Below are 19806 nucleotides of genomic sequence, written 5' to 3' on the forward strand. Positions count from 1 at the left end.
CTGGGGCCATAATTCATTTTCCAACAGAACAATGACCCAAAGCACACCTCTAGGTTATGTAAGAACTATTTGTTTAAGTGATGGAGTGCTGCTTCAGAGGACTGGCTTTCACAATCACCTGATGAGTTGGACCAGAGAGTGAAGGAAAAGCAGCCAAAAAGTACTCAACACCATCTTTAAGATTGTTGGAAAACCATTTCAGGTGACTAGCTCATAAGGCTGACTGAGAGAATGCCAAAAGTGTGTAAAGCTTTCATCAAAGCAAAAGGTAGCTACTCTGAAAAATTGAAAATAGAAACCATATTTTGGGTTATTTAACACATTTGACTACATATCTCCATTTTTGTTCTGTCGTCTGAAGACAATTTCAGTGTCTTTAATATTAATATACAATTTTGAAAGCAACAAAAATAAAGAAAAACCATTGAATACGAAGGTGTGTAAGGTGTGTCCAAACTATTGACTGGTAGTGCATACTATCCAGTAGTCAAGTCAAATCAAGCTTCTATTGTCATTTCAACCATATACTGTATAGCTGATGCAGTACATAGTGAAATGTGTTTCTCCATTGTTTCTCCAGGACCATGGTGCACCTGTGCAAAAGACTGTGCAAACAAACAATACACAAAACACTACAAGACAATACACAAGACAATGTGCAAAAGCAAATCTGACCAGAGTACATACTGTATATTCTACAGTACATGTGCAAAAATACAGGAATGATCACTTAATATAATAGCAGCAGCTATATGAGGTGAAATGAATGGTGCAAAACAGCAATTGACTGAAATGTGCAAGACAGCATGTGCAAAGAGCAAAAACAGGGTGCAAAACAGAATGTAAACAGTTTGATATGGGTGGTGCTGTAGACATGGATGTATAATGGAAGAGTGTGTATTTGGTGCAGATCAGTGCAGTAAATACTTTTAGATAGATTGAAGTGACAAAAAAATACAAACAAAAACTGACTGAGTGCATGTTCCATTTTATTTACCATTTTATTTACAGAAACAATAAAATATGACACATTATGCATTTATTTTGAATATTTCATTTTATAGACTTTTTAATGTCATTTCTTGCTATCACAAAAATATGTCTATGAGAACCTAACTCTTTAGTGCGCTCTCTGCTTTCACAGATTTGGCAAGTGATCACTCCATTCCTGTGAATGACATTTTGGAGTTCACCATTACAGGAGCCATATTCACAAGTCTTATCCCCTGAGTTATTTAAGAATATCACAAAGTAGTCACACACCAAACAACAGGGCTAAAAGAGAAAAAGATCCAGAGAGGGCTTGCATTATTTTTTCTGAGAAGTCATGTCTAAGGATGAGAAACGTCAGCAATAGCTCTTTAAATAACTCCTGAGTGAACTCTTGTGAATAATGGCTTACATTTTGCTTTGTTTCTACACTGTAGGACTCAGTGTGGATAAAGGTGCTAGATTGATGTATGTGAGTTGTATGTGCTGTTGTGTAGCAGACACCCTGCGCATGCACCGGTCTGCATTTCCGAACCTCAAGTTAAAAACATTAGGCTTTGCACTTTAACCAATATGAAGATGGTATGCTTGATTGGTACTTGGTCATTACTTTTAGTCAAAATATAAACCTGGCTTTTCCCAATCTGTCTTTGTGATGATTATAGTGTATTGTTGATCTAATTTCTTGGTCACTTATGTACTGTAGCCAGACTAAATGATCTCCTTTACATCGCATGATTATAAAGTGTTTTTCTTAGCTGTCAGGATACTGAAATGTTTTTCACCATTTCCTGTTTATAATCTTGACAGTGTATTTAGACTTGGTGGTCTTCCCTTGCATGTGAAAGCCAGTGTCTGTTTAGGATTTACTGGTGTGATCATGCTGTTCTATTTTCTCTCTTTAGTAGCTCAATAATTGGGTCACTGGTATATTTAGTGTCCTGGTTATTCACAATGGTAATAGAAATTCAAAAAAAGAGTTCACAATAGAGGACACACACTAGAGAATAGCTAGAAATGTAGCTAATTAAAATAGCTTACTGAATTTGTTTCTTATGCCTCCAGGGTAGAATTAAAACAACGCATGTAGTGCTTAGCAAACTTTCCTTCTGCTTTTCAGCAATCTAATTTCTCTCCTCTGATCCTGCAAAATGCCTATCTATATACAGAGTAAATTTTACAATTTAATACACTTAAATAGTTTTAAATACAGATCAAGTACATTTATAGTACATAAAGCATTTTGATACAACAGCTTTGCAATTTGGGCATAAAAAGAATCCTTATTTTGTCAAGTACAACTTAGATACATCCATACTATCGACTGTGTAGTTCACTGGAAAATGAGTCAGTTTGAGAGTGCTGACTCTTAAGGAAAAAGGTTATGTGTGTGTAATAAGTGAACTAACTGTGAAATTTATATTAACACTGTGTCAAAAACTGCAACATCATTATATTTAGTTTTGTTATGTTTAGGGATTTTTGACATTCAGAGCACTTTTACTGACAAGGATGAAAAAGTATGAGTTATATCCATTGGCCATTTGTTAGTTATTAGCGTCTGATGTTTGTTTATGCAGTTATTTGTATCATAGATCTTGTGTCCTGGAAATTTCTTTAATTATGCATATATGGAAGACAACAATAGATGCAGTTCCAAGTTGACATACTGTGTTGACGTATGTGTTGTATTATGAACTATGTACAGTTTTGTTAAAGGGTTTTAATATTCTAATATTCTAAGATGTGTTTAAGAGAAACGTTTGGTAATATTAAAAATAAATTGTATCTATACTGTATATTTGGCTTAGTGTCAGTAATATTTGTAAAGATATATTAAATAGTAAGGGTTTGTATAAAGTGCTGAAATTTAGACCAACATACAAATGTAGTCATTGGCCAGTGTATTATATTGACACTTTTGAAATGACCATGATGTTCTGCCCTGCAGGACACCGATTTCTCTAAATTTGCACAGTCTTCAATCACTCATTATGAAGCTTATTAACTGTGTGGCTTATGGAACTGAAATATGCAGTGAAGGATCATGGAAGCTATAGTTTAAAATAACAGAATAGATCCTGCACAGCAAAAACATCCATTATTGAAATAATGCCTCATATTTTTTATAAGTCTACCTGGAGCCAAATGAACACAATGTTTATTGCGGTGCATCTGTATATGACTGTATTACTGTCTGTTTTAAGGAGAGTCTGTGTGTAATAACTCTAAGATTTAGTTTGATATCAAAATAGACAATTGTTGAAAGAATTAAATTAAGTCAACATTATGTCAAAAAATTGTTGTAAATCCTTTATCTCTTAGTGCCATTTCTAATTATAACCATAGACACCGCATACTTTAAATCTCTGCTAATCCTCAGGATATGAGGATTTGGCCTTAGTAGGCTCGTTCTGCCTTTAGTTTAGTTCAGCCAGCTAAGGCTGTTTGACACTTGATGAGTGTTAAAATGGGTTTAAGGAGCAGTGTAGTGGTTGTGGTCTCAAATCTTGCTGTTTTCCAAGTGTGAGTCAATGTGCTTGATCAGGGCATCATCAGGGTAGCCGACGGGAAAGATTAGTTGGCACAATGGGCAGCTCCTCACATCACTCTCCTCCTCTGTCTCTATCCACAGCTAAAGACAGAGCACAGATACACATTCTATTATAAATACACTACACACATGATCATAATATACTGTGTACAGATGATCCTCATCTGTACGCTATAAAATACATTTTAAATATATTTATAACTTATGTATTTATGCAATATATATTTATATATATAAAAGATATAATGGATATATAAAACTTATATATATATATAGTACAGTATATAATATATAGATATATAATATATATATATATATATATATATATATATATATTATATATATATCTGTGTGTGTGTATGTATATATATATATATATATATATATATATATATGATTATTATATTCCATATATTTTATTTTAGATATTATATAATCTAAAATATTCTATTATTTATTTTTGTATAAGGGAGACTTAAAAGTAGGCAGTGTGGTCTGTTTTTTTTTTTATTGTGCAAATGACAATAAACCTCTAGTAAACCTAATTGTTTTTCTTTCAGAGGAATATATTTTTGGAAAATGACTGAAATATCACTGACAAAGTCAGAATTTAGCATGTTCACAGTGAAAGAACATGGCTGCAAGGAGAGGTGGAGCACTGAGCCAAAGAAAAAAATCCAACCAGTGCAGAAGGGCTGCTTAAGCCTAAAGCAAACTACACGATTTTAGCTACAGTCCCAGTCCCAGTGGAGCCTGTGGACTACAACTCCCATCTCAGTGACTATTACTCCAGGGATGACTGCACTCCAGGGATGACTGCTTGTGTAATATACAAGGTCCAGCAAATTGAATGTCCCTTTTTGCGAGTTATTGCGAAAGCTTCAACATTTTCAAGTATGCTTGATTTTCTCAGTTATGAATTGCATAGTGTGACATCCCATGAGATCCTTGAACCCAGTTTCTCATCCATCTAATGGTGTGGGATGGTGATGGCAAAATACTGAGAGAATAAACAATAACGAACAATATTGCTTATATAAGATTCTGTGACAAATGATCTGGCATTTAATATAGAAATGGCAAAAATACAAACAAACACAACATATCATGGCAGTGAACAAAGATAACAAGATAGATTCAAAGATAGAACTTTCTGATTACTAGCTTCATGCTACTGATTGTTAACTATTGTATCTCAGCTTATAGTTCCTATACATTTTCTCTTTATTTACCCATGTGAAATGGAAAAAAAGGCACATGATAAGACAGTAGCAGATGACAGACCCTAAGAATTTTCAGCACTGTCTTCATCTTCTGTACAGAGACTTAGAGGTTACAGTGTAGTATAATTTAAGGGGAGAGGGTTGCACATTTCTGGGGAGTCACAGCTGTGTGAGAACCACTGGAATAAGAATCTTGATTTAGTAAAAGATGATAGTGAGAGTCGTCATTCTGATGTATTGGACAGAAATAGATTTAAAAAAATGAAATTTAAATATTATTTTGAAAAATTGTTCCAAAGGGTTTTTTGTCAAAAAACAAAAAACAAAACAAAACAGAATATTTATTTTTGATAATATTGAACAGAGAATTGCCTACTTACATTAATGGAAGGCCAGGACTGGGCATGTTCTGCATGCAGGTATCCAGGTGGGTGGCAGCTTAAGGTGTTGGGGCGAGCTGGGATGGGGAAGGCTGAACAGGAAGCAGGGCCTCTCATGCTCGAGGTGGGGCCAGAGGTCCCCAGTGTTCGCGGAGGACTGATGGGGTGAGGGCAGGTCCACTCTTCCTCATCCTCTGAAGAGTGTGGTGGCTGTGGAGAGGTATGTAGTGCTGCTGGAGCAGGCTGAGGCTCATAATGCAGATGTGACAATTCTACATGCTGGAAAGAGAGCTCTCTGGTGTGTCGAGGTGATTCAGCCATACTTCCTTCTCCACCTATGGTCTGATTCCCAGGCTGGGAGCCTCGCCTTTGGGCCAGGATATGGCCATGCTGCTGCTGCTGTTGCTGTTGTTGCTGCTGTTTGTGGTAACTCTCAACATAAGGACGAGGCTTAGGCAAGGTGGAGACAGGGTCAAGGGTGAATCGAGGTGGACGCTGATAGGCTGAAGGGTCTGCGACCTCTGAGTAACTGCGGCGCCCTTGGAAACTAGCTCTTAGATGTTGAGTGGGGGGTCTGCAGGTATAGGAAGCTGGGCCATCATTAAGTTCAGCCAGTGGCGAGCGGCGGTGCATGTCCGGGGAGAGACGCTGCAGCACCGGAGAGCGACGTTGCTGGATAGGGGAATGGTGCTGTTGAATTGGGGAATGACGCTGTTGGATTGGGGAATGGCGCTGCTGAATGGGGGAGTGCCGCTGTGGAACAGGTGAGTGCCTCTGGTGTGGCACAGGAGAATGCCGTTGAACTAAACATAACACATACAACAGAAAAAGACATGTCATCTCACGGTGTCCATCATAAAAGCAGAACACAAGGCCATTATCTGTATCTATATCTAGCTATTGCTCAAAATATTTATGTCTATAGGAATATTTGTATTTTAACCAGAAGAAGGTGTGGTCTAGACCACAGGGAGAATTTATTTCAAACCTTTGCAGTCCCACATGCAATGTGAACCTTGCTGGCAAAAATAAAAAAAAATAATAACCCTGAATACCTAAAATGTGTTTGTATTTGGTTTCATTAGATTAAAGGGTCAGAGTATGAGTTAATAGGGTTATATGCTCATTAAGATAAGATAAGATATACCTTTATTCATCCCACAATGGGGAAATTTCTCATTGTCTGATACTTTAAATTTCAAATGTCAAGACTTAACTTTAACTAGCACATTTGAAAATGTGTACAAAACAATAATATGTTTGAAAAGATATACTGACGTCATTAATGACTTTCTCTTGTGTTTCTTTTTTTTTAGCCTTCAACATTTTTATGATGTGTGGGTGAGCTTCATCTTAGCCAACCATTTCTTTGATTCTAAATAACCTTTACTGTATGCATTCAACTGCAATAGGTAGAACAACAGCCACTTTCACTTAGATGGAAAATACATCATCATTTTTAAAAATATACATTATTTTGATTTGACTGAAGAGTGACAATTGAACTTCAGACTACTAATAACATATGTGGCACTTCCTGCAAGAAAGAGATAGCAATCAGTTATTGACAGAGAGAGAGAGAGAGAGAGAGAGAGAGAGAGAGAGAGAGAGAGAGAGAGAGAGGGAGGGTAGAGAGAGGAGAGAGAAAGAGTATTTCTATCTCTGCTTCTGCTTTTGGTCTGGTTTTCTTTATCAAAGGGGAAACAGAATTTTTGGTTGTGTGGTTGAGTGCAGAAGTTTAAACAGATAAGGTGTCAGTATGCTTTTAGCAGGGGGCAAAAGGTAAACAGTCTACAGACACACACAGTCTTAAAGTACATATAATATATATTTAATAATATTAATAATATAATACATATTTCACATTCATGAGAGCTTCAGTACTTTAATTCAATTTACATTGTCCACATTGTCACAAAGCAGATTCACAGAAATCTGGATGTAGATTTTTATTTGAAGCTATTTACATTTCGAGTACACTAATGATGAAAAGACACGGCATGACATAAGCCTTTCTAATGAGTCACAGCGAGTATCATCCATTCTTTCAGACTCACCCGGTGACACTACATTAAGGCTAGAATACTAATGAGTCTTGATGAGGGTTTGATACCTGGGCTTGTGTCTTCCTGTGAGGCTTTCCTCAGGATCTCAGTCTGTTTGGTGCTCAGTGCCTGCAGCCTGCTAAGCTCCTCAGTCAGCTCAGTGTAGGCCAGAGCCAGATTCACTCTGAAAGAAAGAAAGGAGGCGGATATCGTTGATCTCTGTGTCTTTGTGACGGCTATCGAACATACTGTATGAGCCTACATTGCATTCCACAGAATAATTAGTTCAACATCATAGCATGTGAAGCATTTTCTTTCGGAGTCAGCCTGATGCAGTGTCGAAATGCTTATATACAGAGGAAAATTAAGTATGTTTGTTTTGTACATAGCTACTGTGTCTAATTACAAGAAATCGCAAAAAACACCAAAACTGATGCTAACACACACACACACACACACACACACACACACACACACACATCCTTCACCATAGCAACCAGCAGCAGCACAACCATTGTCAACTTGCTTAACATCTCTGTCATTATAAGTACAGCAGTAGAGCAAACTTCGTGCTACAACATTATTCAGATACAATTCGTTTTTTCCATTTGCCCTTTGTGCTATTTTTGTTAGAATCTGATACCTTAATCATATTTATTATAACATCTTGAAGCAAATGTAATTTAATTCACTGTTTGGGAATGAAAAGAACACACACACGCACACACACAAACACACACACACACACACACACACACATCAGATATTTGTTACCAGACAACCGCTTAATACAGTGTGTACTACAATGAATCACTCATTTCTAGTCTAACCCTAAGATGCACTGCCGATTAGGTTTGAGATGAGTTGTCATTAAACAAAATAAAAATAAGAGAGGGGAAGATGAGTATAAAGTCTGCAGCAGACTGAAATTCCATCTGTCATCAGATCACTTTTATCTGATCTCTTCTAACCAGATTCATACAAACCACCCAAGCTTTGCAATAAAAGGCAGCTCTCTACTCATAGCTCTTCTGATGCTGTCAGATAAGAGGCAATGGGGAGAATTTAGACTGACTTGGCATGTAAGCAAGTGCAAGTGAGCAAAACAGCATGCTCTTCCCCCCCCTTTTCCAACCTTGTATTTTCACCAGGGATTAAGTAAAGTAGATGAGAAACTATTCATTATGGTGCTGTAACCAGCTGCCAACATCTCCTAGAGAGCATTCAACTCAATTAGTGTGTGCTATGTTCTCTAAGCACTGAAAATATTCACAAGTGTTCTCACCCCCAGTAACAGTAGAGAGTAACATGCAATAACTAACAACAGCAAAATGGTAGTTTTTTTTTTTTACCTGCAACAGAATTAAGGACTGTATACTTTATTTTATTTTCTTTTATTTTCTTTTATTCTGCACTTAGATACTATCGACTATAAAGTAACTACAAAAAACTCTTTCTTTGTAATATCTAATATATATTACAATTTTGGCATGACTACAAATGACCCAATAAGGCTTTGTGAAGGAGAAAGCAAGGAAATGCAATTACCAGTAAACAGGAATTTTACATTTAATGACAACGTCGCACTCAGCTCATGCAAATGTGTCATAAACTTTCATGGTTGAAACTAAATGTCAGGAGGAAGCCCAGGGCAGCACATAATCAAACTACAGCTATTACAACAAGCCACCCGGCATAAAGAGATGAATGTCGTACACATAGTCACATTATAATCAGTTAATATTTTGGTTCTTGGTTCTAATCAACAAAATTATGCAACATGCAAGCTTCTCTGCTATTGTTTGTAAGCTGTAGCATTAGACTTTTACTCTTACCGTAGTGTTCATCACATCCCAGCACTGCTGCCCTGGCCATCTTGGCAACCACATGCCAGTCTACATACTCATGCTAAGCTGGAATGGTCAGAGGCTCTGAGCTCTGAGTCTCTCCTGTCGTTACAGGTGTCTAAACTCATTCTGTCACCCTTCTGTCTATAGTGAGACACTTAAAGGATATGTGGGGCTCGTTGCTTAATGTTTTATACAAAGTGTGACTTTTCACACTTCAACACACACACATATACACACACACACATGCAAGCTATTACTGACAGTTTTCTAAAAGACTCACTTTGGCGTCACCTTTAGCTTTAAGCACCTTGAAGGTGCAAGTGAGAACTCCTTCTGATAAAGGTGTTAAATTGTGCACTGCAGAGGAAGCTGGCGTGAGCACAATAGCATTGTCTGCCAGTCTATTACTAGATAGGACAGACTTAAGTATATGTGTATAAACTATAGATGCTCTATATAGTGGATCTTTATACAACTGTGACTCTTCATGTGTGTGCGTGTGTGTGTGCATGTGTGTGAGTGTACGTGTGTGAGCATGAGTGTGAGTGTACGTGTGTGTGCATGTGTTTGTGTTTGTGCGTTGTGGAACTTTTTAAACGACATGGATGAGTCTAAGAATGTATGTATGCAGGAAGCTGATTCGAGAGGAACCTATGAGCTGTAAATGACCTTCGAAATTTCATTTACTTGACACTGACAGATGTTGCCTCACAGGCTGCATATCATGCATTACTGAATAAAACATGAATATCAAATTGTTCCAACAATCTTGGTTAGCACAGCCCACATTCCGTAGTTTGCAATCTTTTCTCACACCAAAACTAAACACTTGTGACAGCCGAGCTGTGATTATCTCATACTGGACAAAGAACAAATACAAACTGAACAGAACATTTAGATTGTAGAAAATAATAGCCAAACTGTGTGGGAATAAGATATTAAAATAAGAACCTACTGTGTTTCCAATCCTTCAGTAACAGTATTGCTTAAAAAAGGTAATACAATAGTGCCTAGGAGTACTTATCATGTGCTGCTTGAACAGTTTAGGGGGATAGCATTTGATGTATATAAAGACTGAGTCCAGAGCAGACAGACAGATACACAGATACACAGATAGATAGATAGATAGATAGATAGATAGATAGATAGATAGATAGATAGATAGATAGATAGATAGATAGATAGATAGATAGATAGATAGATAGATAGATAGATACTTTATAGATCCCAGAGAGAATTCATGTGGAACTTAATGGTGTGCTGTGATGCCTTTTATACATCTGCTGCTGTAAGAATATGTTATTAGCATTATTACAAATATTTAAAGTGCAATGAACAGATAAATGTAAAAAAAAAAAAAAAAAAAAAAAAAAAAAAAAAAAAAAAAAAAATAGATATTTTTAATAATATTTTGACAGTTTTTTTTGCCCAAGATTCAAAGATTTTAGAACTGGTTTATTACAGGATGCAGTTTTTTTTAGACACACAATAAACAAATTATGCATCTGCAACAGCTAAATACATCTACAATACACTAAAAGTATAATGCATTTGTCTTTAGTACTTTACCATAGGATAAAGTTGTTGGGCAAATTGCATTGATAATTTGGTATAGTTTAGAATTTTTTGTCTTCTGACAAAATAGTGATAAAAAACAGTGCGGTGGTAGTTTGGGTAGGATTCTCTGGCAGTGATTTATTCTGTCAATCTGCTTTGTGGTTCGATAAAAGTCCACCAAAAATGAGTAGATTTACAGGAAAATTCCCATTTCAGTTATGAATTTCTTGAAAAAAAAAAGCTTTAGTACAAAAAACAAAACAAAAAATCACAGTAAAAAAATGGAAATTTAAAAAAAAATCTTACAAATGGCTTTGAGCATTTACATTAAATGTCAGCACTTACAAGAATTGGCTTTACGATTCAGACAGAGAAGACGAAAAGAAAGGGGAAGCCGCAGCAAAATCTTGAGGTGAGTGAGGTGGAAAAGGAGTGGGTTTCTAACTACACATTTCTGTCAAGTGTGTACTTTCAATTTTCTCATATTTTCTCCATAACCCAGAAAAGGCCAAGCTGGTAGATAGAGGAAAACAGAGAGTGGAGGAGCTCAGAAATCAATTCTGACAGAGGAACTAAAGACTTGTTTTTTTTAAGTGTGTATGTAAATCTTGAGGAAGGATATGAAGGTTTTAATCCACTGCAATAAAATCTTGAGAGGGGCTTGATGGTGTAAAAAGTCCCATCTTTGGCACAAGCCAGAGTGCCCTCTGCTGTTCAAATTAATATTCACTGGTGACGCAGATACGCTGACTAACTGTGAATGCTGAGCAAAACTCATTATGTGAACAGATTATAAACCTTCAAATAAACACTGAAGGCCAAACTCAGAGGACAAAATGTTATATTGCAGTTAATGTTACTCTGAACTAAAGATTGTTTGTGATTACTTACTGTTCATCTCCCACCTTCTTTATCCATTCCATGTCACACTGGGCACAAGTGGAGCTCACATCCTGCAGCACATACAAACACAGGAAACACAAATCACCGCCTCATGTGCAACACGTGTACTGTACATGTCACAATGTATTGCAGGGGTAAAGATCCTGCTTGTTTAAAACCGACAGAATGAGATAAATGCTTTCATAAGTCTGAACAATCCCTCATAAACTTTGCTAAATTTGTGTGTTACATGTGTCTCTCAGTTAAGAAATAAAGCATTAAAGAACATGATGTTATAAGAAAGTAATGACCAGTGGGGTGGTATGTTGCAGCCTGTGGGTTTTTATATCTGTAAATAAGACAAAAATACATCTTGTGATTTTTGTAAGAAACCCACAAGAAAAGTACAAACTGAAGAGTTTGTCCTGAAGACTCTCCCATGGTGAAATACTTGCCGGTTGTGACAAAATGCTGACACTCTATTCTCCTTCCATAAATCTTAGAGAAACCTTTACAATAACATATCATTAATTACAACAACATAAAAAAATGTTTGTGATTAGTCTTAGATTACATGGGCTGTGGTGGCTCCAGCGGTTAAGGCTCTGGGTTGCTGATCGGAGGATCGGGGTTCGGGGTGCCAAGCTGCCACTGTTGTGCCCTTGAGCAAAGCCCTTAACCCTCTCTTCTCCAGGGGTGCTGTATCATGGCTGACCCTGTGCTCTAACCCCAACCTCCAAAGTTGGGATATGCAAAGAAAGAATTTCACTATGCTGTTATGTATATGTGACAAAATACAGGATTCTATATCTCTACATGGAGTGTAGGATTCTATATCTCTACATGGAGTGTAGGATTCTATATCATTACATGGAGTGTAGGATTCTATATCTCTACATGGAGTGTAGGATTCTACAGTATATCAATACATGGAGTGTAGGATTCTATATCACTACATGGACTGTAGGATTCTATATCTCTACATGGACTGTAGGATTCTACAGTATATCAATACATGGAGTGTAGGATTCATGGACTGTAGTATTCTATATCTCTACATGGACTGTAGGATTCTATATCTCTACATGGACTGTAGGATTCTATATCTCTACATGGAGTGTAGGATTCTATATCATTACATGGAGTGTAGGATTCTATATCTCTACATGGACTGTAGGATTCTATATCTCTACATGGACTGTAGGATTCTATATCTCTACATGGAGTGTAGGATTCTATATCTCTACATGGAGTGTAGGATTCTATATCATTACATGGAGTGTAGGATTCTATATCTCTACATGGAGTGTAGGATTCTACAGTATATCAATACATGGAGTGTAGGATTCTATATCACTACATGGACTGTAGGATTCTATATCTCTACATGGACTGTAGGATTCTACAGTATATCAATACATGGAGTGTAGGATTCTATATCACTACATGGACTGTAGGATTCTATATCTCTACATGGAGTGTAGGATTCTATATCTCTACATGGACTGTAGGAGTCTATATCTCTACATGGACTGTAGGATTCTATATCTCTACATGGACTGTAGGATTCTATATCTCTACATGGACTGTAGGATTCTATATCTCTACATGGAGTGTAGGATTCTATATCATTACATGGAGTGTAGGATTCTATATCTCTACATGGAGTGTAGGATTCTACAGTATATCAATACATGGAGTGTAGGATTCTATATCACTACATGGACTGTAGGATTCTATATCTCTACATGGACTGTAGGATTCTACAGTATATCAATACATGGAGTGTAGGATTCTATATCACTACATGGACTGTAGGATTCTATATCACTACATGGACTGTAGGATTCTATATCTCTACATGGACTGTAGGATTCTATATCTCTACATGGACTGTAGGATTCTATATCTCTACATGGAATGCTGTTATAGAGAATAAATCAAGATTTTGTGCCCAGTGAGATTCAACAGCATTGTGGTATAAACTATTTATTTAATGAGTGAAGAGGAAACAAAATAATATTAGAAAAGCATAAGTCTTGTCGGTTTTTGGCATGTATGTAAGACCTGAGGAAAGATTTATACATTGAGTTTTAAAAAAATTGAACACATTTGTCAGAATAAACTATTTTATGCCACAAGACTGAAGTTGATTCTGGTTTGAGCTACAGTAAAATTATACATTTTAAAAATAATTATGAAATGATTGTACAGTATTTTGGATGTCACTGAATAGTTACTACAGTATGTATGTAGTGTGTAACGTTAACTAGTTAAACTTAATGTGTGTAATATAGGTTAAGTCCTGGTTGTGTCACATGATGATGCTAAATATGTCATATGCTAAATTTGACATGCCAAATTTGTATAGTTTGGATTACTTACAATTTATTATTATGGTAAGACACAGAAACAGCAATAACTAGTGTGCGAATGTCAATGTAAACATCGAGAAAGTCCTCAGGAGAAAAATACAGAGTAGCAGTGTGTAATTAATTCATTTTTCTTTAAATAATCACGTGCTCTATATTTTTGTGTTTGCTTGAAAAATATGATGAAGAAGACAGTTAGTATGATATTGCCAAATGTCTGTTGAGAAGGACCCAACCCAAACACTTAAGCAGGAGTTAAAACCTGAACTAATGAAGAACAGGAGAAGAGATGAGCTGTTAGTTATTGGTGCTGATGACAAAAATCAGATAAACATGGCAGATGATGTATCCTGATGAAATAATGTTTGAAAGTTGCAAGTGATTAAAGCCTCAATATAGTAAATGTATGTCAGTATTTTTCAGCATTAAATGGGTAAGATTTAATGTGTAAGAATTTGTGAGTTGTCATGCTTTACTGCTACAAGCCTAGAGCTTAGCTTGAAGATTCAGTGATTTTATCAAATGTTAAAGGTGATTTATGATTGTGTAGTTATATGTGGAAGTGTGCATTTGAAGCATGGTGAGGGTTTTGGGAATTGCAAAAAACTACAGGCTAATGGATGTCCCAACTATTCAAAATCTCAGCTATGCTGTTGTAGTAGCATTATGCACTGTAACTTGCGCTGAAGCCAAATGGAGCAGTTTGAGAATTGATTAGCAGAAAAGGTTGAACATTATAAGCACTTAAAAAAAAAACTACAATAAATCATCAAACCAGTAAAGTGATAATAACAAAAATCTTGGGCAAAGCTCCAGATGTGTATAAAAATAACAGAAATAAGCTAAAAAAAAAAAAAAAAAGAATTAGAGAATATTATCAGAAATAAATCTCCAGCACAGTGAAAGGAACTATGATTTATTTATTTATTTTTTCTGTATTCTGTACATTCTCTCCAAAGCCACAGCTCCAAATAAGTGTATAATTATTGACTAGGCTGGAAAATTAGTCTGAATACTAATGGAAGAATGGAAGCTTGAGAACTGATGTCCCACAGTCTGGGATTCCAAATACTATTATTTATCTCTGTTTTCTCTATGGACCTTTATTTATATAATGCAACTCCAAACATCTCTCAACTCTACCTGAAGGGTACGGACCTGTTGTCTCTGGTTGTTCTGAAGATCTCTTAGATCTTTTTGCAGTCTTTCACATTCAGCCTTTATCTCCTCCTCCCTCTGACATGCCCCCTGGGCTTCATGACGTGCCCCTTCTAGCTCGGCCTCCAAACGCTGCAGTTTCAGGTCAGAGAGAGTATCTAGGCTGCGGGAGCTCTGGAGGGTCAAAGCTGGGCAGTCTAGCCCTGGCATAGAAAAACACAAAACTGTCACACAAACGAAGCTATTTATTGATGACTGAAGAGATTTTTTTTTCTTTGCTATCAAAAAGAGAAGCTTGAGAAGGGATTCATCACATATACATCTATACAGTACTGCATATACAGTAGCAAAATGTTTTTGACTATCTGTGCAAAAGTTGAATACAAAAGAGAATAAAACAAAGAATACAAACCAAAATATACCGAAATAAAGGAAATATGTTAAATTATGTTTGTGTGTGTGTGTGTGTGTGTGCGTGTATGTGTGTGTGCAGATTGTGTGTAATATGTGTAATATGTTCTGTGCAAATGTCTGGCTAACATATATAAAGAAAAATTCAAGCTCTTTTCCTATTTGTTCTCCTGGTCGAAAGCCCAAATAAGCTGTGGGAAGAAGCTCCTCCTTGTTATTTCTGTGTTGGCCTTCAGGGAGCAGAAGCACGGAAAGAAAAACTGACCACAACAAAGAGAAGAGTCTGTTGTTCAGATGGCTGTTGTTCTTTCTGGCCTTGATTTAGCACCGCTTTCTGTTCATAAACCAGGCTGTGATGCTTCCTGTCATGACACTCTCAGTGGTTCAGATGTAAAAGGTCCTTAGCACCTTAGAGGGCAGTTTGAAGTCTCTGACAGGCCGGCCTCTTCACGGTGTTGATGTGACAGGATCGTGACAAGTCCTGCGTGATGTGAACACTGAGGTACCAGAAACACTTTATTCTCTCCACTGAGGTCCTAAGTTGCTGCTAACTCCTCTCCTGCTTCATGCTAAAGGCCACTATCAACTCATTTGTCTTGCTGATGTTCAGGACTCAGGACTGTTTATCGCTCATGACTGTTTATAGCTGATAAAATGTAAGTGCTTAACTAATGTTTTTGATTGTTCCATGACATTAATTAAGCCTATAATGTAAACCTAATTACAAAATTTTGACTTAATTATGATTTAAAGAAAAAAAATCCAAGTTCTTTCTGCCTAGTCTTTTTTTGCCTGATGATTTGAAATAATGTTGAAATAAAATATGCCCAATATTAAACTTTTTATTTTAATATTAATATTGAGTGAGAAAGGCACTGGATAATTTTAACCCTACTTATTTAATTTTCACTTCATGGGCATCAACTCAAAGACAAATACACACACTGCAAATACAGAGTTGATCCTCAAAGCAGCCGCTATGTGACAGCCTAGAATCTCATGTTTGATGTCCAAATAGACTTTGATCCTTTTTCAGCTCACAGCCTATTATCAACAGTTTAGTTTCAGCAAGCCTACAAACAACTGGAAAACCACTGGACATGCTGCTACCTGCTTTAAAATGCACATGATATCCAAAGACCTGCAGTGACTTGGATAAGTGCAACCATAATTAATGTCTTTTATGAATACACAGTTAGTTGCCGCAGTGCTGACTGCATGTGCCACGCAGAGGGCAGCATGCCAGCAGGGCCTCCTCGTTGCATTGTGCCAGGCATGACGACGTGGTGATGATGATGGAGGATGAGAGACTCGGGCGAATCCTGCACTTCTCCCCCAGCGTGGGCGCTGTGATTCAGCTGCTCAGAAAGAAACAGTCCTTGAGCAAGCACCTATTGTGATGGTTCAGCAATAAGCGAGCATGAACTACCACACACCCACGTGCACACCTACGTTACCACAGTTTTTCTCTACACTTTGGCCATCACTTTGTATGCTCGCAGCCAAGAACTAATTTCTTGTCTCTTGCACAACAACAGTTTTTCCTCGTTTTGTAAAAATTAGTTGAAGTGAAGTGGATGCTGAAATACATTTTGCATTTCGGAATTGCACTGAATGAGTCAGCTTTTGAGAGAATCTTCCCTCCTACAGGCCAAAAGATAGAGCCAGGTTTATGACCACTGCAGTTGTGCTGATCTGTGAAGTTCTCCTATCCCTTGTGGCTTGTTGTGAACATTAAATGTGAGCGGAGTGCGTGGGAAGATCTGCTCATAAAACAATCAAAGCACACAGACAGATTGCAACACCTTGGAAACAATTTATTTCAAGTTAAAGATGAGGTTGGACAACAGAACTACATTTATTCTTTCTGTGAGATCCAGAACAGGGTGTAATGTAATTAAACCAGAACAGTTACTTATTAAGCTTTAGAATGAAATATGAGCCCTATGACTTTCTACCTTTTTTACACTAAGGGCAGAAGTGGAAGCAGATTCCGACAGATTCTCAACCTTTTATCATTTGGTGCACAGAATTAAATACTTTTAAAACTATTTTTAATCCCACTTTCCGAATTAGAATTTTTGTTTTAACCTGCTGGTGATATTCTCTATCAAATTTTTTTTTATGCTGAATGAATATCAGTACAAATATCCCAATATTCATATTTCGTTACATGCTTTATTTTTATGATGAAAGATGGCTAAAAACATTAATTTCTGTGAATTCACTAAATGTATTTCTCAGAACAGATGGAACAGTGCAATAAGATGTTCATGAACAGGGGCTTAAACACATACAAACATACACACACAAGCACGCATGCACACACACACACACACACACACACACACACACACACACACACACACACACACACACAAAGAGCTAAGAAGGACCTACTGTGTGTGTCAGGACTGGCATGTAGCTGCAGGTACTGCATGTCTTTGCTGTGCAGTTGTGTGTTGAATTTGTGTAGAGAGCTGTCTCGCTGCCTCAGAGCAGCCTCCAGACTGTGGATGCGCTCCATGTGCTTCTCCACCAAAGATGTCTTTGACACACAAAAGTGTATATAATATACAGAGGCATATATTAAATTGAGTCAAAAAAAATAAAGACAGACTCAGAAGAGAAACAGACCATGGCTGTTGTTCTTCAGCTTGATTATAAATGCTTTATTCTAATAACAAAAGATGAGTTTGTGAAAATGCAACAGCTGATGGTTAACTGAGTGTGTGAGTGTGGCGAGAGGCGCAGATGCTCTGACGCTTGCATCATGTAATTTACAAAGCCAGTCTTTTGGCCAAAGCCAAACATGAAGCCATTCGGGATAGATGAATAATAATGACAATATTATCATACATATTATACAGTTAAGAATTTTTACATATTAAAAGTAGGATTTGATCGACTACAAGCCTGAGAAGAAAATCTTTTGCACCTTTTGGGCCTGTGCCCAATTAGGAGTTGTGCACAGTGCAGATTAATCAAGCAGACACCTGGTTGGATAAAGGATTAGACCAGATGTCAGGGTTACTAATAATTCCTTTCAGTGGTGTCTGTTGCCAAAGTTAGAAAGCCTGGATAGCAGAGTTTTGTATGAATGTTTTAGGGAGCACAAGTGCTCAGTCTCACCATCTTGTCCAGGTCTCTCTGGAGATTAGTCTTCTCCATGTGGATCTTTTCATAGGCCTGAATAACATCTTCCAGCTGCTCCTCCCGCTCCTTACCCTTTTGAAGCTGGTCAACACACACAAAGTGAGTGAGAACTTTATAAATGCAACTTTATAAATGTCTAAGCCTCCAATGTGTAACATTACATTAGTACAGAAATTCCCCATGAATATGTTTAACTAAACATACATGATAGAAGAAGTGCAAATGATAGCCAGACTCTTGTTGCCAGCTTCAGTGATTATCCTATTTTAAACCTCTCAACACTAATCACCTGCTTTTACAGATAATGGTGGTTTGTATTAGGCTCCATTAAACCAGATAAAGGCAATTTATTTTAAAGGGTTTTACACCAGAACCCAGGTCTAGCTTGCTGTAAATTTCTGGGTGTAAGCAAGAGAAATAAACAAGCAAAAAAGAGCGAAAACGCAATTTATAAGACTGAAATAAAAGATGAAGGTCACTGGTGCATAAGAAGGAAGGCAGAGAGGTGGGAGATGAGGCATACAGTCATACAATCATGTATGCCAGAGAAATGGCAGAGGCTACTGGTTGCTTATGGAAACTGATATCAGTCATCATTAATTGGCAAGTAAGATGTAATGAGAGGCATCAGAAGTAGACTGGTTTGCATCACAAAAGTAATCATCTCTTCACATCACTGCTAGAGGAAGAAGTTTGTACTTGTCTAAAATCAGGGTGAAAGCACATAAATCTAATTAAATCCTAAAATTGGTTCCACAGTTACTCCTCTGCCTGAAAATGGATAAACAGACAAACAAGATTGTGTCGTTTTGCATCATAAACATCTCCACTGACCTCATGGGTGAGGATGTTGATTCTCTGCTGCAGGTTGTCGTTCTCAGACTGGAGCAGGGCCGTGTCTTTTGGCTCGAAGGAGCAGTAGGAGTTCCTGTCCTCACCAAAGTCATTGATTGTAGGAAACTGCACACAAAACACCATTTCAAGTGAGAGTGCATCTTTTACATTAAACTATAAAGATATCGATGACACTCACACATTCGAATGCTTCTCATAATACAGTGTAAATATGTTATTCTTGCTGAGAGCACAACACTCTCTGGTGGGATAATATTATCATGCTGATTTAGAAGAACAAACAACACAACGCCCAGGATACAGCATTTTTTTGCATTATGAGATGATTCATAAGAAACTGAGATGCACAGCTCAGAAGATTCAACAATAGATA

General features: G+C 37.1%; 1 protein-coding gene across 3 annotated transcripts in view; it reads right to left on the minus strand.

Moving 5' to 3' along the window:
• Positions 1 to 972: 972 nt before the first annotated feature.
• Positions 973 to 19806, minus strand: part of tbkbp1 (TBK1 binding protein 1) — a 45162-nt gene continuing 26328 nt past the window's right edge. Inside the window, exons 3-10 of one of the 3 annotated variants that reach the window (XM_060858696.1) lie at positions 19413 to 19538; positions 18555 to 18659; positions 17823 to 17970; positions 15012 to 15214; positions 11491 to 11552; positions 7261 to 7376; positions 5148 to 5950; positions 973 to 3625 (exon numbers count right to left, since the gene is read on the minus strand). In XM_060858696.1, the coding sequence (XP_060714679.1) occupies positions 3494 to 3625; positions 5148 to 5950; positions 7261 to 7376; positions 11491 to 11552; positions 15012 to 15214; positions 17823 to 17970; positions 18555 to 18659; positions 19413 to 19538 (1695 nt within the window). In that variant the 3' untranslated portion in view covers positions 973 to 3493. Of the gene's footprint in view, positions 3626 to 4234; positions 4545 to 5147; positions 5951 to 7260; positions 7377 to 11490; positions 11553 to 14996; positions 15215 to 17822; positions 17971 to 18554; positions 18660 to 19412; positions 19539 to 19806 lie in introns of those variants that run through there. The other 2 variants (XM_060858688.1, XM_060858704.1) reach the window with 2 other exon arrangements.

Source organism: Tachysurus vachellii, chromosome 2 (genome assembly GCF_030014155.1).
Source record: "Tachysurus vachellii isolate PV-2020 chromosome 2, HZAU_Pvac_v1, whole genome shotgun sequence".
NCBI classification, from domain to species: Eukaryota; Metazoa; Chordata; class Actinopteri; order Siluriformes; family Bagridae; genus Tachysurus; species Tachysurus vachellii.